Source organism: Amaranthus tricolor, chromosome 10, assembly GCF_026212465.1.
Source record: "Amaranthus tricolor cultivar Red isolate AtriRed21 chromosome 10, ASM2621246v1, whole genome shotgun sequence".
NCBI classification, from domain to species: domain Eukaryota; kingdom Viridiplantae; phylum Streptophyta; class Magnoliopsida; order Caryophyllales; family Amaranthaceae; genus Amaranthus; species Amaranthus tricolor.
Genome location: NC_080056.1, coordinates 3,781,974 through 3,801,724, shown reverse-complemented (window position 1 = coordinate 3,801,724; position 19,751 = coordinate 3,781,974). Strand labels below are relative to the sequence as shown.

Below are 19,751 nucleotides of genomic sequence, written 5' to 3'. Positions count from 1 at the left end.
ATTTATGGACTTAGAATCAATCTAATTAAGTTTTGCTTTAGGTGTTCTAGTGTATTTTGTTATACTAATTTGGGTTTCTAGGGTCGTATAATATTCCATCTTAACCTTATTATTTTGTATCGTTATACTCCATATAGGCGGATGTAAATAACACAATGTAAGTAAGTCACGTTAAATCTTTGTATGTCATTTTCTGTCTATATTTTCTTGCATTTGTTTTATCACAACACTCCCATCTAAAGTGGAATATTACACGTGATGTATGAGGAGGGTTTGTAAATTATACGGTCCACAATTCTTATTCAAAGGGTTCTTATGTGAGGGGCATATTAGAATATAAAACATATCATAAAGCCTTAATCATCAACTTAATCTTTTAATTTAGTTATTTGACATAGCTTTTCCATATGATTTATAATATACATCAAATCATATCTTTATCAAAAGAAATGAGGAGATCGCGTTCCGTAAAATCTTAAGCTCAACAATGACATGCAAATGAAAAAAAAAATAATAAAAATCACACCATAGACAAGCAAGATTAATACATACTAGATAGTAGAAGTATATGATGTCTCAAGCGTTGATTCTTCTTACCAAATAAAAATAACTAAAAATATAAATAAATTATTAGAAAAATAACAAATAACTTTAAATCAGCTTATAGTGATTGAGTTTTGATACTAAGTACTAACCACTACAAATTTTAATCAGAGAGCTTATTGACACAAATACATCCTCCTGCATTTTATCAGCATCCTGTATACTTCTAACACATTATTACCATGTCTGTTGTTGATGTTTTTTGAAAAAATGCTCATATTAATACTTAAAAAAATAACTCGGGAAAATGGGTTTGTCGACTCGACTCACGATGCTTTGCCACTGGAGCCAAACAAACGCATCTTTTCAACGACAACAGATTTCATAGCATCTTTAGCAGCAGTCATGACCTGTACAAGATCTTTTCCGGGATTGTTTAGTGAGTCCATGTACGCCTTCCTTACCTCCGTATTCACATTGAACTTCCGCACACCTAGATCGATACAATTCTGTTCACAAAGTATACATGTCATTACTCTCATTCCGTTAAGGCGGAGTGATGGATGGCAATAAAGAGTCTTGGGCTAAAATTCTAGCAAGCAAAGAAACGTATGCAAGATCCGATTAAGAGATTACCTTGATAAGTTCTTTGGGTAAACCAGACGCACCATGGAGGACGAGCATCACACCTTTACTGGATGCCAATACGTGCAGATCCTGTAAGCGACAGACGTTGAGAAAGTAAATCCATAAAAATATTGATAAGAATCCTCCATGAAAATTCACTATAACTAAAGGAACTAGAGATTAATAACAACATTAGTTCAGTGCATCAAAACGGACTTCTGCATTATGTCGAGTAATAACAGCTCATTCGAATTTTATCTGACCCTATACATAAAAGAAATGTCTTTTCAAAGACCCTTGAGCTGAACGAAATAACCTTAGGCTTAAAAAATAAATGTAAAAGGGTCTATGGGTAGGATCTGGGTCTTAAAAGTATAAACCCGGACCAAAACCCAAAACCTAAGATCATGGACCTAGATCCGATCCGGAACCTTAGGGTCCAAAAATAGTTGGATCTAGACCCTTAAATCAGGATTCGGTCAGGTCTAGACCCTTAGGGTCCGAAACATGCCCATTTCCAGACTCCCACTTCTGTATTGGAGGATTCCAAGTTCCTTCATGAGAGCTCATAAGGTGCAAGGAAACAAAGTTATAGCTAGTCTTTCTAAGCTATTGAAGTAAATTTGCATGTGAGAAATGAAAAGACAATTAAATGATCCAGATTTTTCAGAGTAAGATCCCTGCAGAACAGCGTATTCATAGCTTTGAGTGGCGGTATTTCATTCATGTTTTTTATCGAAATCAAACGAAAAAGATCCTTCACCTTAAGCAAATCAAGCCTGAGATCAGGTCCACTGGCCGGGTATTTTCCATGGACATTGCCGATGCATACTGCCAGAGCATCAATGCCAGTTTTATCGATAAACTCTTCCGCCTGAAAAAGACGGAAAAATTTGGTAAAGCTGCCAGTTTCATAGTGCAAACATAGACAGTAGACTTAATTAGTATATAACCAACCTGGTTGATGTCAGTAAAACGTGCCTCATACTCTTCGACACTCAAGTCATCTTCTGTTCCAGATAATCTTCCTAATTCAGCTTCAATATATATGTCTTTCTGATGAGCTAAATTGGCTATGTATTGTGTGTACTGTAGGTTGTCCTCAAATGACAGATGTGAGCCATCCACCATTACTGAATCTAATCCCTGGAATTATTTTCGGACAGTAGTCGATAAATCATACAAGATTTTCTCCTCGATACATTACTATATGAAATCTACGGACAACTTGATTAGCAGTGACAAATTTGAATAGGTATATATACTGACATAGGAAACCGAACTAACCAACTCTAGCATTTCGAGTAATTCTTGCTTGGATGTTCCATGGTCGAAATGGACAGTAATTGGAACCTGTTATAGCAAGAATTCGAAGGAGTTAGACATTCGGGAAAAAAAAAATCTTCTTCAGCCCCCAGCCCAGAGATTTTATTAGAAGAGAACTTACACTGGCTTTCTCGGCAGCTTTGAGACAACTAGCAACTAAAGGAATACCTCCATGCTTCAAGGACCCGGGATGGATCTATTAAGGGAACAAAGTTAGTGACTTGACAGCACCAAACCACAAAATAGTAAAAACTTAGCTAATTAAATGGCAACATATCTTGAGAGTTGAGACAACACAAATAAAAAGTCATTGTGGGACACATTTCACGTTCATAATAGAATTAGATTAATGCCTGAATTGTACGGGCTATGATACTGGTACTCGGGTACTGATTTCGGATAATGGTACGTGTCTAACTGTCGGATACGTCTAAACATTCAATTTTACGCCTAAAATGAAGTGTCTAAGTGCCATACCAATGTCCGAGCATCAAGGATCAGACACGGTTACGTGAAGCAAAATGAAGAGTCCGAGTAACATAGTCTACGGGTTTAAGTATTTAATGCAATTTCTACTATGAGTATCGCCTGCCAACTATCTTAATAGGCAATTCTAACCTGCAATATAGCAGGACTGCGTTCTTCTTCAGCAGCAGCTACAACGGAAGCAGCCCCTTCCAAATTATAGACATTGAAGGCTCCGACAGCGTATCCACCTTTTTCCGCATTCTTCACATCAAAAGAAAATATAGTCAAAAATTGAATATAACTTAAGATGATTCAACTATCAAACAATATTCACGAGATCTCACAAGCAACAGTTCTTTGGTTGATGAGAGTTTCGCAGGACGAGCCCAAGATTTTACAACTTCAGCAAGAGCCCTATGGTCACCAACATTGCCTGTAATCCATGAAAGGTATAGTCAGAATAAGAGTTCCACAAGTTCTAAATATCGAGAAAACAAAACAAAAGCCTAATTTTCAGAGTTAGTGTGAGATCCAATAGGCTATATAAGGAACGCCCGACAAAAATTGGAAGGATTGAACAAGTTATTGAAGGAAAAAGCACCTCACCAGGAAAAACAATATAAGGGAGTCCTGGGTGTCGATTTTCACCACCTAATTGCCATAAGGGAACACCTGCCAAGGCTTGTCCAGCTATTTTAGCAATTTTGGTTTCAAGAGCTTGGGTAGCAATATCAGATGAAGTGATTCCACCCTACAAAGAAGAAACATAATTTTTCTTGTGGACTCGGTAAAAATTCATTGAAGCCGATGTTAAAATCTAACTCAACATTCTATTATCCCAATGCTATCAGTTGGCTCCCATCTAAGCGGGATTTGGGGGTCGGATGAAGGCAATTTTACCCGGGATAGTGATAACAAAGAGGTTATTTTTGATTGACTTATGTTAGAAAACATTATCTGCAACTTCACGTAAATAAGTGCACATGATTTTGACGAGCCAATTTGAAAAAAAGAACCTGAAATACAATTCCATTTTTTTATGTTCTTCAATTTGCTACCAAAAGGCCAAAATGAAATGCACAACCAGTCATGATCAGGATACCGATGATCCCTCATTTCTTAAAATCATCTGGGCGAAAGAAATCTGAATCAATGCTGAGTACTGCACCATACTGATGTAACTATGTGAGTATGCAAGTGATTTTTTTGATCTGGAGTTGAAATCCAATTTCAGAGGGCATAGATCATATGGTGGGTAACACAATTGTAATCATTATGAGCCTACAAGCTCAACAAGGCTATATTAACACCATACCTTTGCTAGAATATAGCGAGGCCTTGTACTTATGCGCCTAACAATTTCCACCAAGGCAGAGCTCACTTTGGAATTAATTTCGAGACTTTCTGATGGGGCTGAAAAACATAAATGAAGAATATAAACGGAAAAGTTTCACATTTGGGCAAGAAAAATGTCATACAAGCAACACATTACCTAATGATATATCTATGTATAGTAAATTTTTAAGGACTTTTTTCAGATTAAACAAATATTTATGCAAGGGAAATTAATTTCAAAAATTCGACCTTTTTTCTTATTCATAAAAGATCCCAGCTCCCGTTTTTTAAGAAAATCGTCCATCTTTTATTTATTTACAAAAAAAGGTCCAAAATTGGACCTGTATGAACCAATGAGCAGATAATATGCAGGTAATATAAATATATTGCATAGAAAGCAAGATGGGATTCGGAGAAGCACCCCCTCAACTACAGAAAAGCAACAAAAGAACAAAACAAAAAGGTAAACACTTGATCAATAAAGAAAGAAAGCACAGGTTCAAAACACCAACTTTTTCCACAGATAAGTTCTCGGCTGGTCATAACTACTGTGTCCATGCAAGTCCGAATATAAATATCAGCCATTTCCGCAGCTTGATTGATTTCTCTCTCTCTTTCTTCCGAAGATTTCATTGCCACTTTCTCGACAGAAATCTGAAATATACAAGGTAGAAGGTTAAATCTCCCATCAAATTCATAATAATGAAGATGTGAAAAGCGATAACGAGAGATTTATTGATGATGCAACAAAATATATCATATTTTTGCCCCTTAGTGTATCTCGATCATAAGGAAACTAAATGGTAAGAACATCCACATGCAAATAAATAAATAAATAAATAAATAAATCACCTCGATCCATTTTAAGGAGTGTCCAAATTGATTTTTTAGTTCTTCTACCTGCAGAAAAAAATCATGAAAAAGGTATTCCCAGCACTAAATTCAACAAAAACAGCATAATGAAACTGTATCAGTGTATTACAGAAAATGGTTTTCACCTGTCTTGTAGTTTTAGGAACATAAGATCCTACAACTATAAGACCACCAGTTCTTTCCTTGTGTATTCCCAAATCCTTGGCGGAAATCGGAGGCCTTGAAGTTATTCCTAGTCTAGCAGAAACAAAACTAGCTGCAGTGCGGCATAAAAATTGTTTTCCCTTTAGTTCTGCCTGCAAGGAATAAAACGCGGAAAGAAGAAAAGGGATTTGAGTTATAAAAAAGACAATTTGAATAACATTTGAGTCCTTAACGAACTGGTAACAACAAATGATGAATAAATTTACCATGATCATCCCAGCGGCAAATACAGCCATATCCCTTTCGCTGGCAGCATTGATTATACAAGTTGAACCCTGTTTCATTCAGGTACATAACAAGTTCAATGACACGGGGATAGACTTAACAGTGCGAAAATGACTTAAACCAACACGATAAACATATCCAGAACAAAGAATATCAATAGCACAATCTTAGTAGGGTAAAACTATATATCAACTGTAAGTCTGTAAACTAGCACCCATAGTGTAAAAACAAGGCCTATATTATTGTGAATTGTCACATCACCCTATACCCTATAGGCCTATACAAGTGACAATCAGTGAGTCAAACGAAAAATTCAAGCCATTATGTTCTTGCTGTTCATATCTGCATGATAGTCAATGGCTACGAAGTACAAACAACAGCTAAAGCAAATAAATATCCAAGCAAGAGTACAAATTTTTCACCTTCTCCAAACTACATAGATGCTCACAAACAGCATCAGGGCCACCTTTACGCAAGAGTTCAATGGAAACTGAAGCAACCTTGTTAGCAGCTGTACGCCCTTGTGTTTTCTCCTCAACCCACTAATTGGCAGGTAAACCAAGTGATAAAGCTTGTTACTTCATAGACCCAAATTACAAATTAAGTAGAAGTGAGATTTGTTGAATGATGGTTAAGTCATACCTCTCGTAAATTTGAAGATTTATACCCAAAAGCCGAATCTTTGGCAAACTCTGTCTCCCCGGCAGGAACAAGCCTACGTCAAGTATTTCCGTAATAATATTTAGACACAACAAATCAGCTCCAAATCAACTGCTAACAAGATGAATATATTACCGATCAGCTTCTGCCACATAGTGTACGTCGCCTATTGTAAAGCGACCACCTTGAAGAAAGAATGGGCATATAATCAATGCATCAACGTCCCCCAAGGCTGAAACAACAGCATCACTTTCCTAAAAAGTGACTAGAAGTTCATAAATAGACTAGAGAAACTAAAATCCAAAACAAATACATAGTATGCGTAATGTATTGTCCCTTGCCTCTGGGAAGTGGCCCCTCAGAGTTGAGTCGCCTCTCAATACCACGGTGAACTCTGTATCAGCTAGTTTAGCTGCAGTCTGTAGATTGAGGCAGATTTCAACTACTAGAGCACTAGCCTGTATGAAATTAAATTGCAATGTCAAACGATATCTGTAACACCCCACCTAATATTTACCTGATTAGGCTAAGGCGCTACTAAACTTACTCCAATTACACTTTAATATATCTCCAAAAATAATATTAATTTGTTTCCGAAGTTCCGAAATGTTACAATATCAATGAAGATCATTAAATAACGAGCATCATCCAAAATCCAAATGTTCAGAAAACTAATTGGAATCCATATCATATTTCTTCCGAAGTACCTTACTGGAACTGACAGCTCTTGAGTTTGTCAATATGAAAAAGCATTTAGTCTTTTTTCGGAATTGTTCAACAAGCGCATCAACATTCCTGCAGGGAAAACAGAACACGGTAACACCAGCTCTTACAATTCTATCTCCGAGAACGGAGCACCTTGCTCTTTACTTGTTGCACCAATGACAAATAAGTATTTCAACATAAACTTACTTGAAACTATGCATGAAGATGATCTACATACGTCCAATTAGAAGAATAAGTCTCCAATATAGGATAAGACTTAAAAAAATAGGATACCTACCACTCTGTAAGGACTTCAATATCATGAACAGTTTGTGTTCCTGTCGGATCGTCATCAAGAACAACCAAAGGCTTTACGTTGTTCTTGCAAAGCTTGACGATGTCACTAGTAAGATCAACAGGCCACTCTGGAGGAAGAGATTTCATCATTTGTTCTTTACTAAGGACAGGAAGTTTTCCTTCAACTTTGACTCCTGTTAAAGACTCGTAAAACTGAAACAAAAGCAAAAATATAAAAAATTCTCAGACTACATTGAAATTTGAAAAAGGTCATATGTATATTCACATTAAACAACTGCCGGTGAATTGATATTGCAATTTGCAAATGTAATGGCCCATACGAGCATTTGATCTTTGAAAGAAATTTAAAATGGGTTCACTTCATATAAATAATTTCAATCACAAAAGTGCTTCGCATTTGACATGCAACGTACCTTGACAACGGCAGAATCATCAAGCCTGCCCCAGCCAGCAGCAGAACCTGACAGCCAAGACATTACAATCATTGCATGCATAGTTAAGGGAAGCGGGGAGATTGCAGCATTAAATTAGAAGAAGCTATAAAAAGGTACAGTTTCACACAAACCCAACAAAAAGAACAGAAAACTATCCAATTCCGACAGTTGCAACTTGCAAAATTGATGGTGCATCTGTACAAGCATTACTGTGCACCTATGTTACTCGGACTCTTCATTTTGCTTCACGTACCCGTGTCCGATCCTTGATCCTTCTATATTTTGGCACTTAGACACTTCATTTAGGAGTAAAATTGAATATTTAGTCGTATCCGACACTTGGACACGTACCTGTATTCAACATCAGTACCCAAGTCCAAGTAACATAGCTGTGCACGCGGCACAGATTCAATTTACTTGTAATATCAATAAAGTTTCATTCCCTTTCAGGAAGCACATAGACTGTACTTGGTTCTGGGAAATTTCGGTCAATGCAACAATAGAAAAGCACTGCAGTGCATAATATTGTGATAGATAAGAAAAAGAAACCAGTCTTTACATACCTGCTAAAAATAGTTGATGTGCAGCGACTGCTACATGAAGGGGAATTTTCCGAGATGCGCATTCATGAGAAACAATTCCCTAAATAAAGTCACAACCACAAAGTCATTATAGCCATAATATTCCAAACTTGAGATTGAAAGCATAGTGAAGGATTTTGCATGTGTAGATATAGCTAACCAGATCTTTCACAAAGATGTTGAGTGCAGAATACGGAGTGAAATCATTGTCCACCATGTGCGCACCACGGTTTTCTAGCATCCTGCAAAAAGAAGCAGGTATTAAAGGCAAACGTAAATCTCAATTCCCAACCAAATTTTGATTGGAACTAGAGGTACATATAATTACCAGGATGTTCCGGTATTGGTGGTTATGATTTGAAATACATTTCTTGTATGTAAACCCAAGCGTGCAGCAAACGCCAATGCCTCAGCTGCAGATGCTATATGAACTCCAGCAAGTAGTTGATTAACCATCTTAACACAGCTATAAGAATCAACAAAATAAAACTGAATGTCAGTCACACACACATATCAGGAGATGATGTGCAAGCCTTTCATCTCCCATAAAAAGTATCCCGTTATTCTATCTTCATAGTTCACATCATTAGCACAATCATCACATAAAACTCGATGAGACAACAGAGAAAAAGGGGAAAATGGAGAAGTGAGAACGCGAAAATAACATTCTTGTTACAGGTTCTAGTGGGATCATATTTTACATGGACCATACATTTGAGTTCGACATTTTTTAATTGAAAACTTGAGAATTTAATCAGATGTATGTGTTACTACTAGAGGTGTTTAACGGGGCGGGTCAACCCAAGGGGTCAAGGGTCGGGTCATTAGCGGGTCTAGGTGTGACGGGTCGGGCTGGGCCAGGTCGGATAATATAGGAATTGGTTGCGAAAAATTTTTTACCACTTTTTTTAAAAATATTTTTATACTCTATTATTATATATATAGGTGGGTCGACCCAACAAGCCATAAAGTAGAATGAAAAACTATTATATGAACTTTAAAAAAACTGGTGAAAGTGGGTCGGGTTTAAACGGGATTTGACTCGCCCTGGCTCGTTTAAATTCAACATGACCCGCCTGACCCGGCTTATTTAAATTTTGACCATCTCATCCCGCCCCAGCCCGTTGAACACCTCTAGTTACTACACATTATGTGGATTGATGCCATGGTTTTGATACTTTCAAGTTTCACCAACAGCAGCGAGCAAAAACATCGCAATAAGTAAACATTATTCAAAGGAATCTAAAGCTACCTTCCAGCTCCACATTCTCCTTTTATGATGTAAAGCTTCTCACTCAATGCTGAAAACATAACAATGAGTACGGTTAATTTCATAACAACAAATTGGATCAGGAAGTATCAAGACCAAATATCACAATTCCACATACCAGAAAGTACTGAACCACATTGCTCCAGAGCTTCATCTGTTCCTGATGCCATTACCTATGCAAATATAAATATTGTCACATGTCAAATTCATCAGTCGGAAAATGATCCAACAGCACAAAATAGTTCTAATATGAATATACATGGAAAATATCAATGCATGACAGCACAAAACAGCTTCACTACTAACTGCTTCATTCAATGATTTACGATCGTTTACATTTTGTTTAATAGGACGTATTTTGTGCAGATTTAATACACTTCTACTTGTCCCAAGACTGTTTAAGATCCACCAAATTTGCAGCAAAGGCCTCAATTATTCAGATTTCAAGATTTAAATTATTGAATGACACACCGTTAAAGTTCCTGCAGAGGCTCTAACAACACCACCAGAAACAGGGGCATCCACCAGATTTAAATTCTTTCCTGCACTCAGTATAGGAGAGCATTAATTTAACAGGACCGATGAATTTTGATGATATAGAGAAGTTAATAAGCAACATAACGCATCAAAAATATTGTACACGAAAGAAACATCTCCTATTCATTGACATTGAATTTCTTAGGCAACCACATGAAGCATGCAAGAGGTCAAACATCAAAGGAGGGCCATGTTAGAGAAACAATCAGCTCCAACACACACTAGAGGCTGACAAAAGGACTAGAAAGTTCCATATTTTAAACAAATCTTATGTAGTACTAGCAGTCTAGCACAACTTTAGGAATTCCTTAAGTACGCACATAAGCAAACATCTTATTATCCAGGTGACTGTCTAATCTTGAGTGATAAGGATATAATCACCCGTCTTACATCCCTTCCTGAACCCTGTTCATAACTTCTATGAGCGGAATATACTAGGTATGATGAAGATGACGATAGTCTAATTTTGAGGGTTAAGATATGTAAGAAAAATTCTTTCGTTTTGAGACAAGTACAACAAAATTTCAACATATATCTAAACATACCTCGTAAACGTTGCTCCAGCTTGCTTACATATGCCGGGGAGACGGTGGATGATAAAATAATAGCTGCTCCTGCTGAAAGACCTGAAATATGACACAGCCAAAAGCTGTGTTTTTAAGTCTCCATGTAGAACAAATAAAGGATTCACAAGATTACTGAATCACTGAGTAAATATTATGTTTTCTTATGATATGAAATTTTTTATAAATATATTTCATAAAACTGGAAGATAAAACATTCTTTAGATTTCTTATAGACCTAAATATGAGGTAAAATAGTGCTTTGAGAAGAAAAGCATCTATAACATACCCTGGACTGCACCTAGTTCTCCAAAAAGAACACTTTCTGCTTGAGCTTCATTTGTAACCATTATCACAAGCACATCAACACCTGTATATATGACAATGCCAAAGCAGTGTTACATAATTCGCAGGCTAATTCGCGATTCGCTCAAAATGACCAATAAATAGCCTAAAACCGACCATTATTTGCTTTTTTCGATTCGCGATTTGCTCAAAATGACCAATAAATAGCCTAAAATCGACCATTATTTGTTTTTTACGATTCGCGATTCACGAGAAATTAGTGAATCGTGTGACACTGTGCCAAAGCGTTAACATCAACACCAGTAAATAAAACTAATTGTGTGTGTGTGTAGGTACTTGAGGTAGGTGAAGAATCTGAGCAAGCTGCAACAGCAATAGAACATCCACATCGCCGAATGAAAGTACTTTCAACATTATCATACTAGCACTTGAAGTCATCAAGGGATACAATTGGAAGTTTGAGAAACATAATCGCAAATTAAAATTCATTCATCACTCTTTCCTCACCACCTCTCATATTTAAGGGTCAAAGTCTAAATAGATTAAAAAGCATCAAGTACCTTTTGATATTTCTAGTGGAGAGGTACCCACTAATCCACCTGCTTCTGCAAATCGAGAAAGTGATGGTTGATACACCTACCACGCAATAAAGGTAATGAATTTCATAGATATGGTAATTGAGACATAAGATTCAGAAATTATCTTGTGATTTGTGAATAAAATAGAGAACCAGACATATTTACTAAATTTTGATGCTAGAATTATTTAAGGAAATGGGAGGCAAACCCTTGAAGTTTTCCATAAATTATGTTCATAGATATACAAAAGGAAAGATAGTTTAAAGTTGAATGATGTCTAAACATTTAATTCTGTCATATCGTTCAATTAACATGTAAACATGAATCAGTCACCACCAATATGGTTACAAAGAAAGAAGAGAGAAAGTTGTTTCCCCATCTTTTAACAAATCACAATATTAAGTCAAAACCTTAATCTCAAAAGATGGGATCGGCAGCATGAACCAAGACTTTATCTCCTTTCAGTCTTCCATAAAATTTCTCTTTTTCAAATCTGTTTACAGTTTTCCGTTCCCAAAACTTCATTTTCTTTTTTCATATTATCTTCTTGTTCCAGCCACCAAGTTCCTTTTGCCTCCCTCAACTTCTTTCAATAACCACATGATTTTAGCAATGATATACATTAAGGGGGAAATATTCAGAAAAGCAACAACATTGAATTATCACATTGCCACCATAATGTAAAAACAAGGCCCCATGGCATTTCATCGCTGCATTATGAAGGTTTTCAAAACAAACAAAACGAAACCCCGCGTCGTAAAGCTGTAAAAAACTGTGTATTGAGTGGCAATCATAGTGTAAATGCGGTAACGGTCACGATCGCGGTAATGGAACGGTGATGCAGTGACGGGAGTGATGTGGTTATCGTAACGCCCAAATATCAGTCGAATTATAAGATATTCTCAACTATCAAGGGATATCTTATAATTCGTCTGATATTTGGGTGTTACGATAACCACATCACTCCGATTACACATCACAATTCCATTACCGCGATCGCGACTATTGCCGCATTTACATTATGGTTGCCACTCAATGCTTCCGCCCAGGGAGGTTTGGGGTCGAGGGTTGGATTTATGCATTCAGAACCTTGGAATAGAAAAAAAAAAGATGTTACTTCTGAGTTTGGTTGACCCTTGAATGAGATATATACTCAATCTACTTATCAAGTACCAAGGGAACAAACAGGTCTTATGTTTTAAAGCCACCCCATTTTGAGTTATACAAATAATACTATATAAAACAACACAACAACAATGCCAAAGCCTTGATCCCAATAGATTGGGGTCGGTAAATAAAACCATATAAATATATAAAATAATAAGTGTCTACAATATGTTCCATCATAATGCATCAAGAGAAAGTGAAATTACATCATAACCAACGACCGTAAAATTTGACCTCAGTAAGTGGGTTGCCATTCCAAATCCCATTGCTCCCAGACCAATGAAACCAACGCGGTTTACTACTTTCGACCTGGAATCCAGCACTCGTGCAAGTTCTAGTGGATTGTAAGTTTCTTCATTGGCTGCATCTTCAAGTTTGATTCCAAGAACTTTCTCCCATACCTATTCAAGTACAGTAAATACAACATGAATAGCAGCTATTATTAAAACAAGATCAACAAATTTAGCGAACAAACTGAGCAGCATCTTGAAATGCAAAACAAGAATCACCTTGAACAATGGTGCTTTGTTGTCATCTCCATGAGAACACCCTGTGAAAGTTACCAAAAGCAATCAAGAAATAGTCATAAATGTTGCAGATTTGGCATCAAAAGCCACCAAAAACAAAATTCGCTAACCAGTACCAAGAAGTTGTTGATGTGCAACTCCAAGGAGCGGAAGTGGAAAAGGAAGAGATTTTGCCAATCCTAAAATAGCCCCCTTTAATATGCAAGTATATATTAGAGAATTACACAAATAGAAAATCCATAACAATTCGATGCCATGTCCGACATTTGTTAAAAATAAATATGACTTGAATGAAAATATATGACAGGTTTTCTTAAATACATTATTCAATACATGAAACAAACTAATCGCTTGAATCGAGAATGCATCATATCTAAAGACGACACACATCATACCATCCAGCATACAAAACAATAAGTGAACTTGCATACAAAATGAAAATATATTAATAACTACACATTTAACTGAAACTCAAATTATCCAGCGATCTTACCAGATTCTCGACGAGGCTGTTTAAAGTCTGATGCTTCATATGGTCAGCCCTTAACCATTGTGGAACATGATTCTTAAAAGCCCTGTTTATTTGCAAGGATTGACGAGGCGATTTTAACTCAAATTATTTCCTTTTCGCTCGTTGGTCTAAATTATCTATACCTACTTTACCAACAAATGACAATGATATAAAGATACTCACCATGAGTTACCAGCAGCATTAGAGATAATGTCATACAGTATCCAAGGATGAATTTTTGCTTGTACACCGAGACAGATTGCCTCAATTGAAGCTACGAGATGAATGGCCTCAAGCAACTCTGTAACCATTTTTACTTTACTGCATAGCAAACAAAAGAAGCCGCTATAATCTCTTTCTTTTAGTTCCAAAAACTTTTCCCTCAATACTCGCCGAGTCACGAAGCAGTAAATTTGTATGAAGAGAGAAATGTACCTGCCAGCACCAATTTCACCTTCAAAAACATGAAGCTTTACACACATAGCTGTCACAGTATATCAAGTCATTGAGTCAGTGAACAGGGTCTGCCATTCACACAATTATTTGAAGAAAACAAAACTTATGAGCATATTCTCTTTGACCGACAAAATAGGATGAGTACCAGAAAGCACAGGATGTGCACTTGCGATTGCATTAGACTTCCCTGATGAAATTATCTGAATAATAAAGTAGAAAACGTTAGCAAGAGATAGAACTAAGGAAGATTTTACGATCTGGATTAAACTAAATCAATTCCATACACAGATCATCAGCTTGTTTTGAATGACTAAGAAATACAAACCATGATTCTCCCATTCAAATCTTCAGAAGTGTTCTTAGTGATATAGGCATCAACTACTGCATTTATGCCATACTCCTCTGCAAAATGATAGATGTATCACTATCAACAACCGGTAATGAAAAAAAAGGTCATCATTTTACCAAAACTAGTACCCACATATCATTTTTCCCTGTATTATTTATATGTACAAGTCTCAATAAACCATATAGCAACAATATCAGAGCACTATACCACAAGTCCACAACCCATAATGCCATGAAGGAGGGATCTAAAGATTTTACATAAGATTGCATTTTCACAAGAGAGCATGAAGGGACATAAGGCATACTGCATACCTTACTTTAGAATAGCATTGACACAGTGTTTAGCCTAGCCCTCAATTACATTACAGAATGTCTCCACAAAAGATGAGTCACAAGCAATAACCATATTATCTTAATGCAAACCAAGTGATGATGAATGAAGTTTTAGTTTAGACTTTGCAGCGCCATGCCTCAAATTTCCGAGCATAGAAACCATAACATTTATCTCAAATCTTCAAATGGCCGAATATGTAAAATATTCTTTTTTTTTTGTGTGTGGAATTTTTCTACTGGTGAGTAAATAACTATAGACTAGACAAATGGGAATACACTCCGGTTTAGGCTAGATTAACCACTTCATAGTTCATACACCATTAGATGAAAATTGGCTTCCTTTGAGAAGGATATGCCAATTTTGAATATAGCTTTGTTTTTGGAATAGATGAAGGGTGAGATAGAAGGGTTACCTGCAATTTGGACTTTGAAAAGGCATATGCCCAACATAGTAAACTGAGGTCGAGTATGGGAGAGCTGTTGCAAAGACAAAAAACTTTTGCACAATTGCAGAAACAGGAGTCTTAAATAACTTGAACTGCCTTCAAAAGCTCTTTTGGTGTTTAGTGTTTAGATTCACCTACATATACCAACGTTTTATTCATCTAAATAAATTTGAGGTTGGGAGTGAAGTTGCAAAGACATAACTTTTATGTCATTGCATAAAGAGGGGATCTTTCCTATAGTGGTCAATTGATTGGTAATAAAAGATTGGTGATTTCTTGCCCTCTATGTTTAAACAAGGCCACACAAGTTTTCTAATAATATTGAGTTTGCATAGTTATTTTTTTGTTATCTTCTAAGTCATACCTAAAATCCAAAATTTCACAGCTACTCACTATGAGTTTCACTTTCATGTTATACACAACATAGCGTGCATGAATAAATGTACTCAACACAATATTCACAATAAGATGCCAAACTGAACTTTTTACGGAGGTGCATCAACCAATCAATAAGAAAAACATATCATATTGCATCTGCAAAAAAGTTCCAAGAATTTTCATGTTCCATATGAAATGTCATGAGATATTTGATTAGAAAACCCTTGCTTGTAAGACGCTTTTCCAGCCTTTGAACTTCGGCAGGTACCATAACTGATCGGAGTACTAGTACCGCATTTTTCTTCAAACCTGAAAATATAGGCATGAGTTATATGCTTCAAATTGACAAAAACAAATGTATTACAAGAGCTTCACCTTCCAAAATACCCTCTCGGCCGAAAATCAAGTCATCAATTTGTGCTGGGTGAGAAATCAGGAGGATTATAGCCACAACACCTGCAGGCAATAGTTAAAAAGGACAACAATATATTTAATTCTGAAGAGTAACGTTAACACTGCAAGGTAAGTACATTCGGCAGAGATATGAACCATTGAAGTACTGTGACTTCTTTTGTATTGTAGCTAAAAAAATTAAATAAAAGAGAAGAATCAAGAATGGATCACAAGATGAACAACCTAAAACCAAACGTACTACAGAAACCAAAAAGCTGAAAAAAAACGACGAAAAAGAATCAAAACCAACTGAACCTTCCTTTTTCCACCTCATTGCGAGTTGTAAGGAATTCGAATTAAAAAAATAAGGATTCCAACAGAAAAGAACCACAATAATTCCACCCAGTTTAGAAACCGAACAACTAATTTCAACTTCAAAGTGATGCATTTAAGGACACAAAACAAAAAATACAAGTAATAATTCCCTAAAGTTAAGTTAAAGTTAAACATCACCCATGAATCGTAACTAATATTTAATAAATACTAAATAATTGATGCTCCAACTAGAAAAACATCATAACGAAAACAAAAGGAATAGGAATTTATGAAAAGAAAGAAATCGTGAGTGTGTTATGTTTTTAGTGATGAAGAAAAAGTGTACAATATTCACTTTTTGCTCCAAAAGTACCGTTCTAAATTCCAAGTCTAAAAGAACTAATAGTAAAGAATAGAGGAACCAGATATAACAATGTTTTACTCCTTGAACTTCCCAACAAATTGGATCTTCAAATAATTCCAAAGGGGAAAATCAACTAACTCAAACTACATTGACTACCCTTCATTACGGCCTTCAATAAACATCACATCACAGGTCAAATGGAGATGAGTTAGGGAATTTGTCACTTTGTCACCGCACGGCCAAGACACAATATAAGCAAAGGCATAGTCTCAATTCTCAATCGCAACATGTAAATTCTAAACTACCACATGCATATATAAAGGACTTAGGGATGGGATAGGAAAGGAGCGAGATTAAGAAACAACAACTACTGGAAGATTTTTATCTAGAAATATGTTAGTAAATTTAGTAATCAAAATTTTACCTCTAGTAGCCTCCATTGCACTGGCACATCTAATTCCTCCAAGAGTTTTTGAGAATTCAACCATTAAGGGCCCGTCAAACTAATGGAAAAAGACGGAACCATGTGACTCAACCAAGTATAATGAATGCTCCAACAAATATTAGAAGTCATAACAGAACATTGAATAGTTTATAAATACTTAAGTACTAAACAAAAAATATTTTTGGCATATAAGTAGCTTTTTAACTGTACACTTATAATTTTCAATCAGGACGATGGCAATAGCTCATTAATTTAACCTTACTTTTATAAGAGGAGAATGCAATGATGGAAGCAAATTAGATTCGGGGATACAATGATCAAAGTAGATTAGATTCCATTCAAATAGTAAAAAAATGATTCTCTCTTCTTCCCAAAATAGTTTTCCAAGTTAACATTTGTTGTAAGAGTGGTTCCATTTTTTTCAAGTGTAGTAATATTACACGCACCCACAAATGTTCCACTTGAATGATATTTAACCATAACAATAGATGCCTTTCATGGAAAAGATGAATATGTGGTTGCACAGATAATTCCTTCCCCCTCATTTAATAATCGGAAGCCATTAACATCTCAAGATGAACCTAATGTTTCTATAGAAGCATAATGAACAATGAAATTTAGGTATCATACTCTTAGTTTGAACTACATTATTACGAGGACACTTATTTTTCCATCATGATTACAACCAGTAAGCCACAATTGTTAAATCTAGTCCTAATTACTTGGTGAACCAAGTCACCGATAATCCTAACAACTAGATATCAATCTTGCCTAAGCGCCTTTGACTGAAACAGGCATTGAGCAACCATGTATATTGTTCTTCCATAGATTTCATCGCTTTGGAAGGTAAAAGAACCATTAACTCACTTAACATTGCATTTTGATCAAAATGCATGAATCAACAACTGCTATCAATCAATAATTACAAAGATACGGCCAAAATGCAAGTCAAAATTATACAAATAATCAGCCAACACATCTTCTGTTGATTAGAGCAACTTCCACAATCCGAATTCCTTGTCACTCATCACTTATAGTTGGAAAAATGACTGTTTCTCTCATGACATACCAACACCAAAGCTACATAAGAAAGTCGTTACGCCACGAAACCTAGTCATAAACTATAAACCTAAAGCCGTCTAAGTGTTAAGAGTTTGGCGCCTCAACCATAAGCTTAACTTGTTGGTTCCTTGACATGTCCTCCTCAAACCTGATGCGAAATATTCCAATTGAATTTGAGGGGTGGTTGAGATATACTCTAACACTAAGAACATTAACCAAAATCATCAAGTTCCTATACTTCTAGTATAGTATAATTTCTCACAGTAAATCGAATACAAACACTCAATGGAACGAATCAAGCTTTCTATAAACAACATAAACCAGTCTATTATATAAACCAAATTACAGGAATAATAATGGAGTTCCATCAAACAAAAACTCAAGCATTCTATGATGATAAAGAATACATCTAACTAAGAAAGTAAAATCGAACCTGAGAATCAAAAGCTTGGACAGCATAACCTGAGTGAACAAGTGAAGCAGCCAACTCCAAGCTTACATCATCAAGTCCCACAAAACCCACAACACTTTCTGAGGATGCCATATTTTTGGGAACAAACTACCCACCAATGATTGCAATATTTTTTCTGCATAGAGGAAGAATTTCAACTTAATTAATGTAGAAACAGAAGAACACAACAAAATATAATACACTTGCAAATGGGCTAATATTTTTGAGATTAATCTATAAATACACACATAATAAAAGAATCAGAAGGTGCATTTTGATATTATCTACAATTAAACATAGAAAGGTATGCATGATTAAGCTGTATTACAATACCAGACAATCAAGATTGAAAATTTGAGCTAAAAATAAGTCAAAATCTACTAGACATAAAATACCCACAAATGGTATTATGATCAAACTTCAAATTTGGGATTCTAGGGGTAAAAATAATGAGAACCCAGAATTTAAAATGATGAATTGAAAGGAAGAGTTCATGCCTGAAATTTGATAGAAATCAACAAGTTATAGTAAGGTGAAAGATTTGAGCCCAGATAAACAGAAGATACTGAATAATTTTTGAATTTTAATGCAATTTATGACAGCAGAATCTTAGATATTAAATCAAACGATGATCAAATGATGTGGACTTCTGACTTTTGCAAGTAAACTTCTCTCTCCATGAACTGCAACGCAATTATTTAGTCTCTCATTAATTTTATTTTTATCGTGTTATAAGGTTTGTACAAAAATTTAAAGGTTTTGTACAAAATTCAATAGTTATTTTACTCTGTCTCATTAATTTTGCTATTTTGTAGGTTTTATTTTCATCATGTTTTAAGGTTTTGTACAAAAATCAAATGGTTATGTTAGTCCGTTTTATTAATTTTGCTATTTTATAAGTCTTATTTTCATTGTGTTACAAGGTTTTGTACAAAAACTAAATGGTTATTTTAGTTCGTATTATTAATTTTGCTATTTTATAAGTCCTATTTTCATCGTGTT

At 35.6% G+C, this 19,751-nt stretch overlaps 1 protein-coding gene across 5 annotated transcripts; it reads right to left on the bottom strand.

The window, feature by feature from the left end:
- Window positions 1-530: 530 nt before the first annotated feature.
- LOC130825855 (uncharacterized) lies at window positions 531-19,470 on the bottom strand. 5 transcript variants are annotated; one of them, XM_057691297.1, is made up of 43 exons: window positions 19,247-19,470; window positions 18,732-18,885; window positions 17,216-17,294; window positions 16,095-16,175; window positions 15,942-16,028; window positions 14,540-14,616; window positions 14,360-14,414; window positions 14,194-14,242; window positions 13,942-14,079; window positions 13,741-13,822; window positions 13,358-13,439; window positions 13,230-13,270; window positions 12,927-13,121; window positions 11,536-11,611; window positions 10,959-11,039; window positions 10,652-10,732; window positions 10,041-10,111; window positions 9,688-9,742; window positions 9,552-9,600; window positions 8,628-8,765; window positions 8,460-8,541; window positions 8,282-8,360; window positions 7,698-7,744; window positions 7,265-7,476; window positions 6,969-7,056; window positions 6,603-6,719; window positions 6,397-6,515; window positions 6,244-6,316; window positions 6,024-6,143; window positions 5,583-5,651; window positions 5,298-5,468; window positions 5,152-5,199; window positions 4,812-4,953; window positions 4,280-4,377; window positions 3,571-3,715; window positions 3,309-3,397; window positions 3,115-3,225; window positions 2,618-2,692; window positions 2,458-2,523; window positions 2,128-2,316; window positions 1,934-2,044; window positions 1,180-1,260; window positions 531-1,052 (listed from the first exon to the last, which is right to left on the bottom strand). In XM_057691297.1, exons 2-43 carry the CDS (start codon window positions 18,840-18,842, stop codon window positions 870-872), a joined length of 4,143 nt encoding a protein of 1,380 aa, XP_057547280.1. In that variant the 5' UTR covers window positions 18,843-18,885; window positions 19,247-19,470; the 3' UTR covers window positions 531-869. The 5 variants fall into 5 exon arrangements, with proteins under 5 accessions (XP_057547280.1, XP_057547283.1, XP_057547282.1 ...); XM_057691300.1 differs by having other exon boundaries at window positions 15,948-16,028; XM_057691299.1 differs by having other exon boundaries at window positions 13,364-13,439; window positions 19,247-19,469.
- Between the last annotated feature and the right edge of the window lie 281 nt (window positions 19,471-19,751).

Bases quoted from the DNA above. Each gene is read 5' to 3' on its own strand.
- LOC130825855 (XM_057691297.1), bottom strand. From the start codon at position 18,842: ATGGCATCCTCAGAAAGTGTTGTGGGTTTTGTGGGACTTGATGATGTA. The intron at 14,080-14,193 runs GTACATTTCTCT...TTTGCTATGCAG, and splicing joins GGTGAAATTGGTGCTGGCAG to TAAAGTAAAAATGGTTACAG. The intron at 1,053-1,179 runs GTAATCTCTTAA...CTTTGTGAACAG, and splicing joins TACCCAAAGAACTTATCAAG to AATTGTATCGATCTAGGTGT.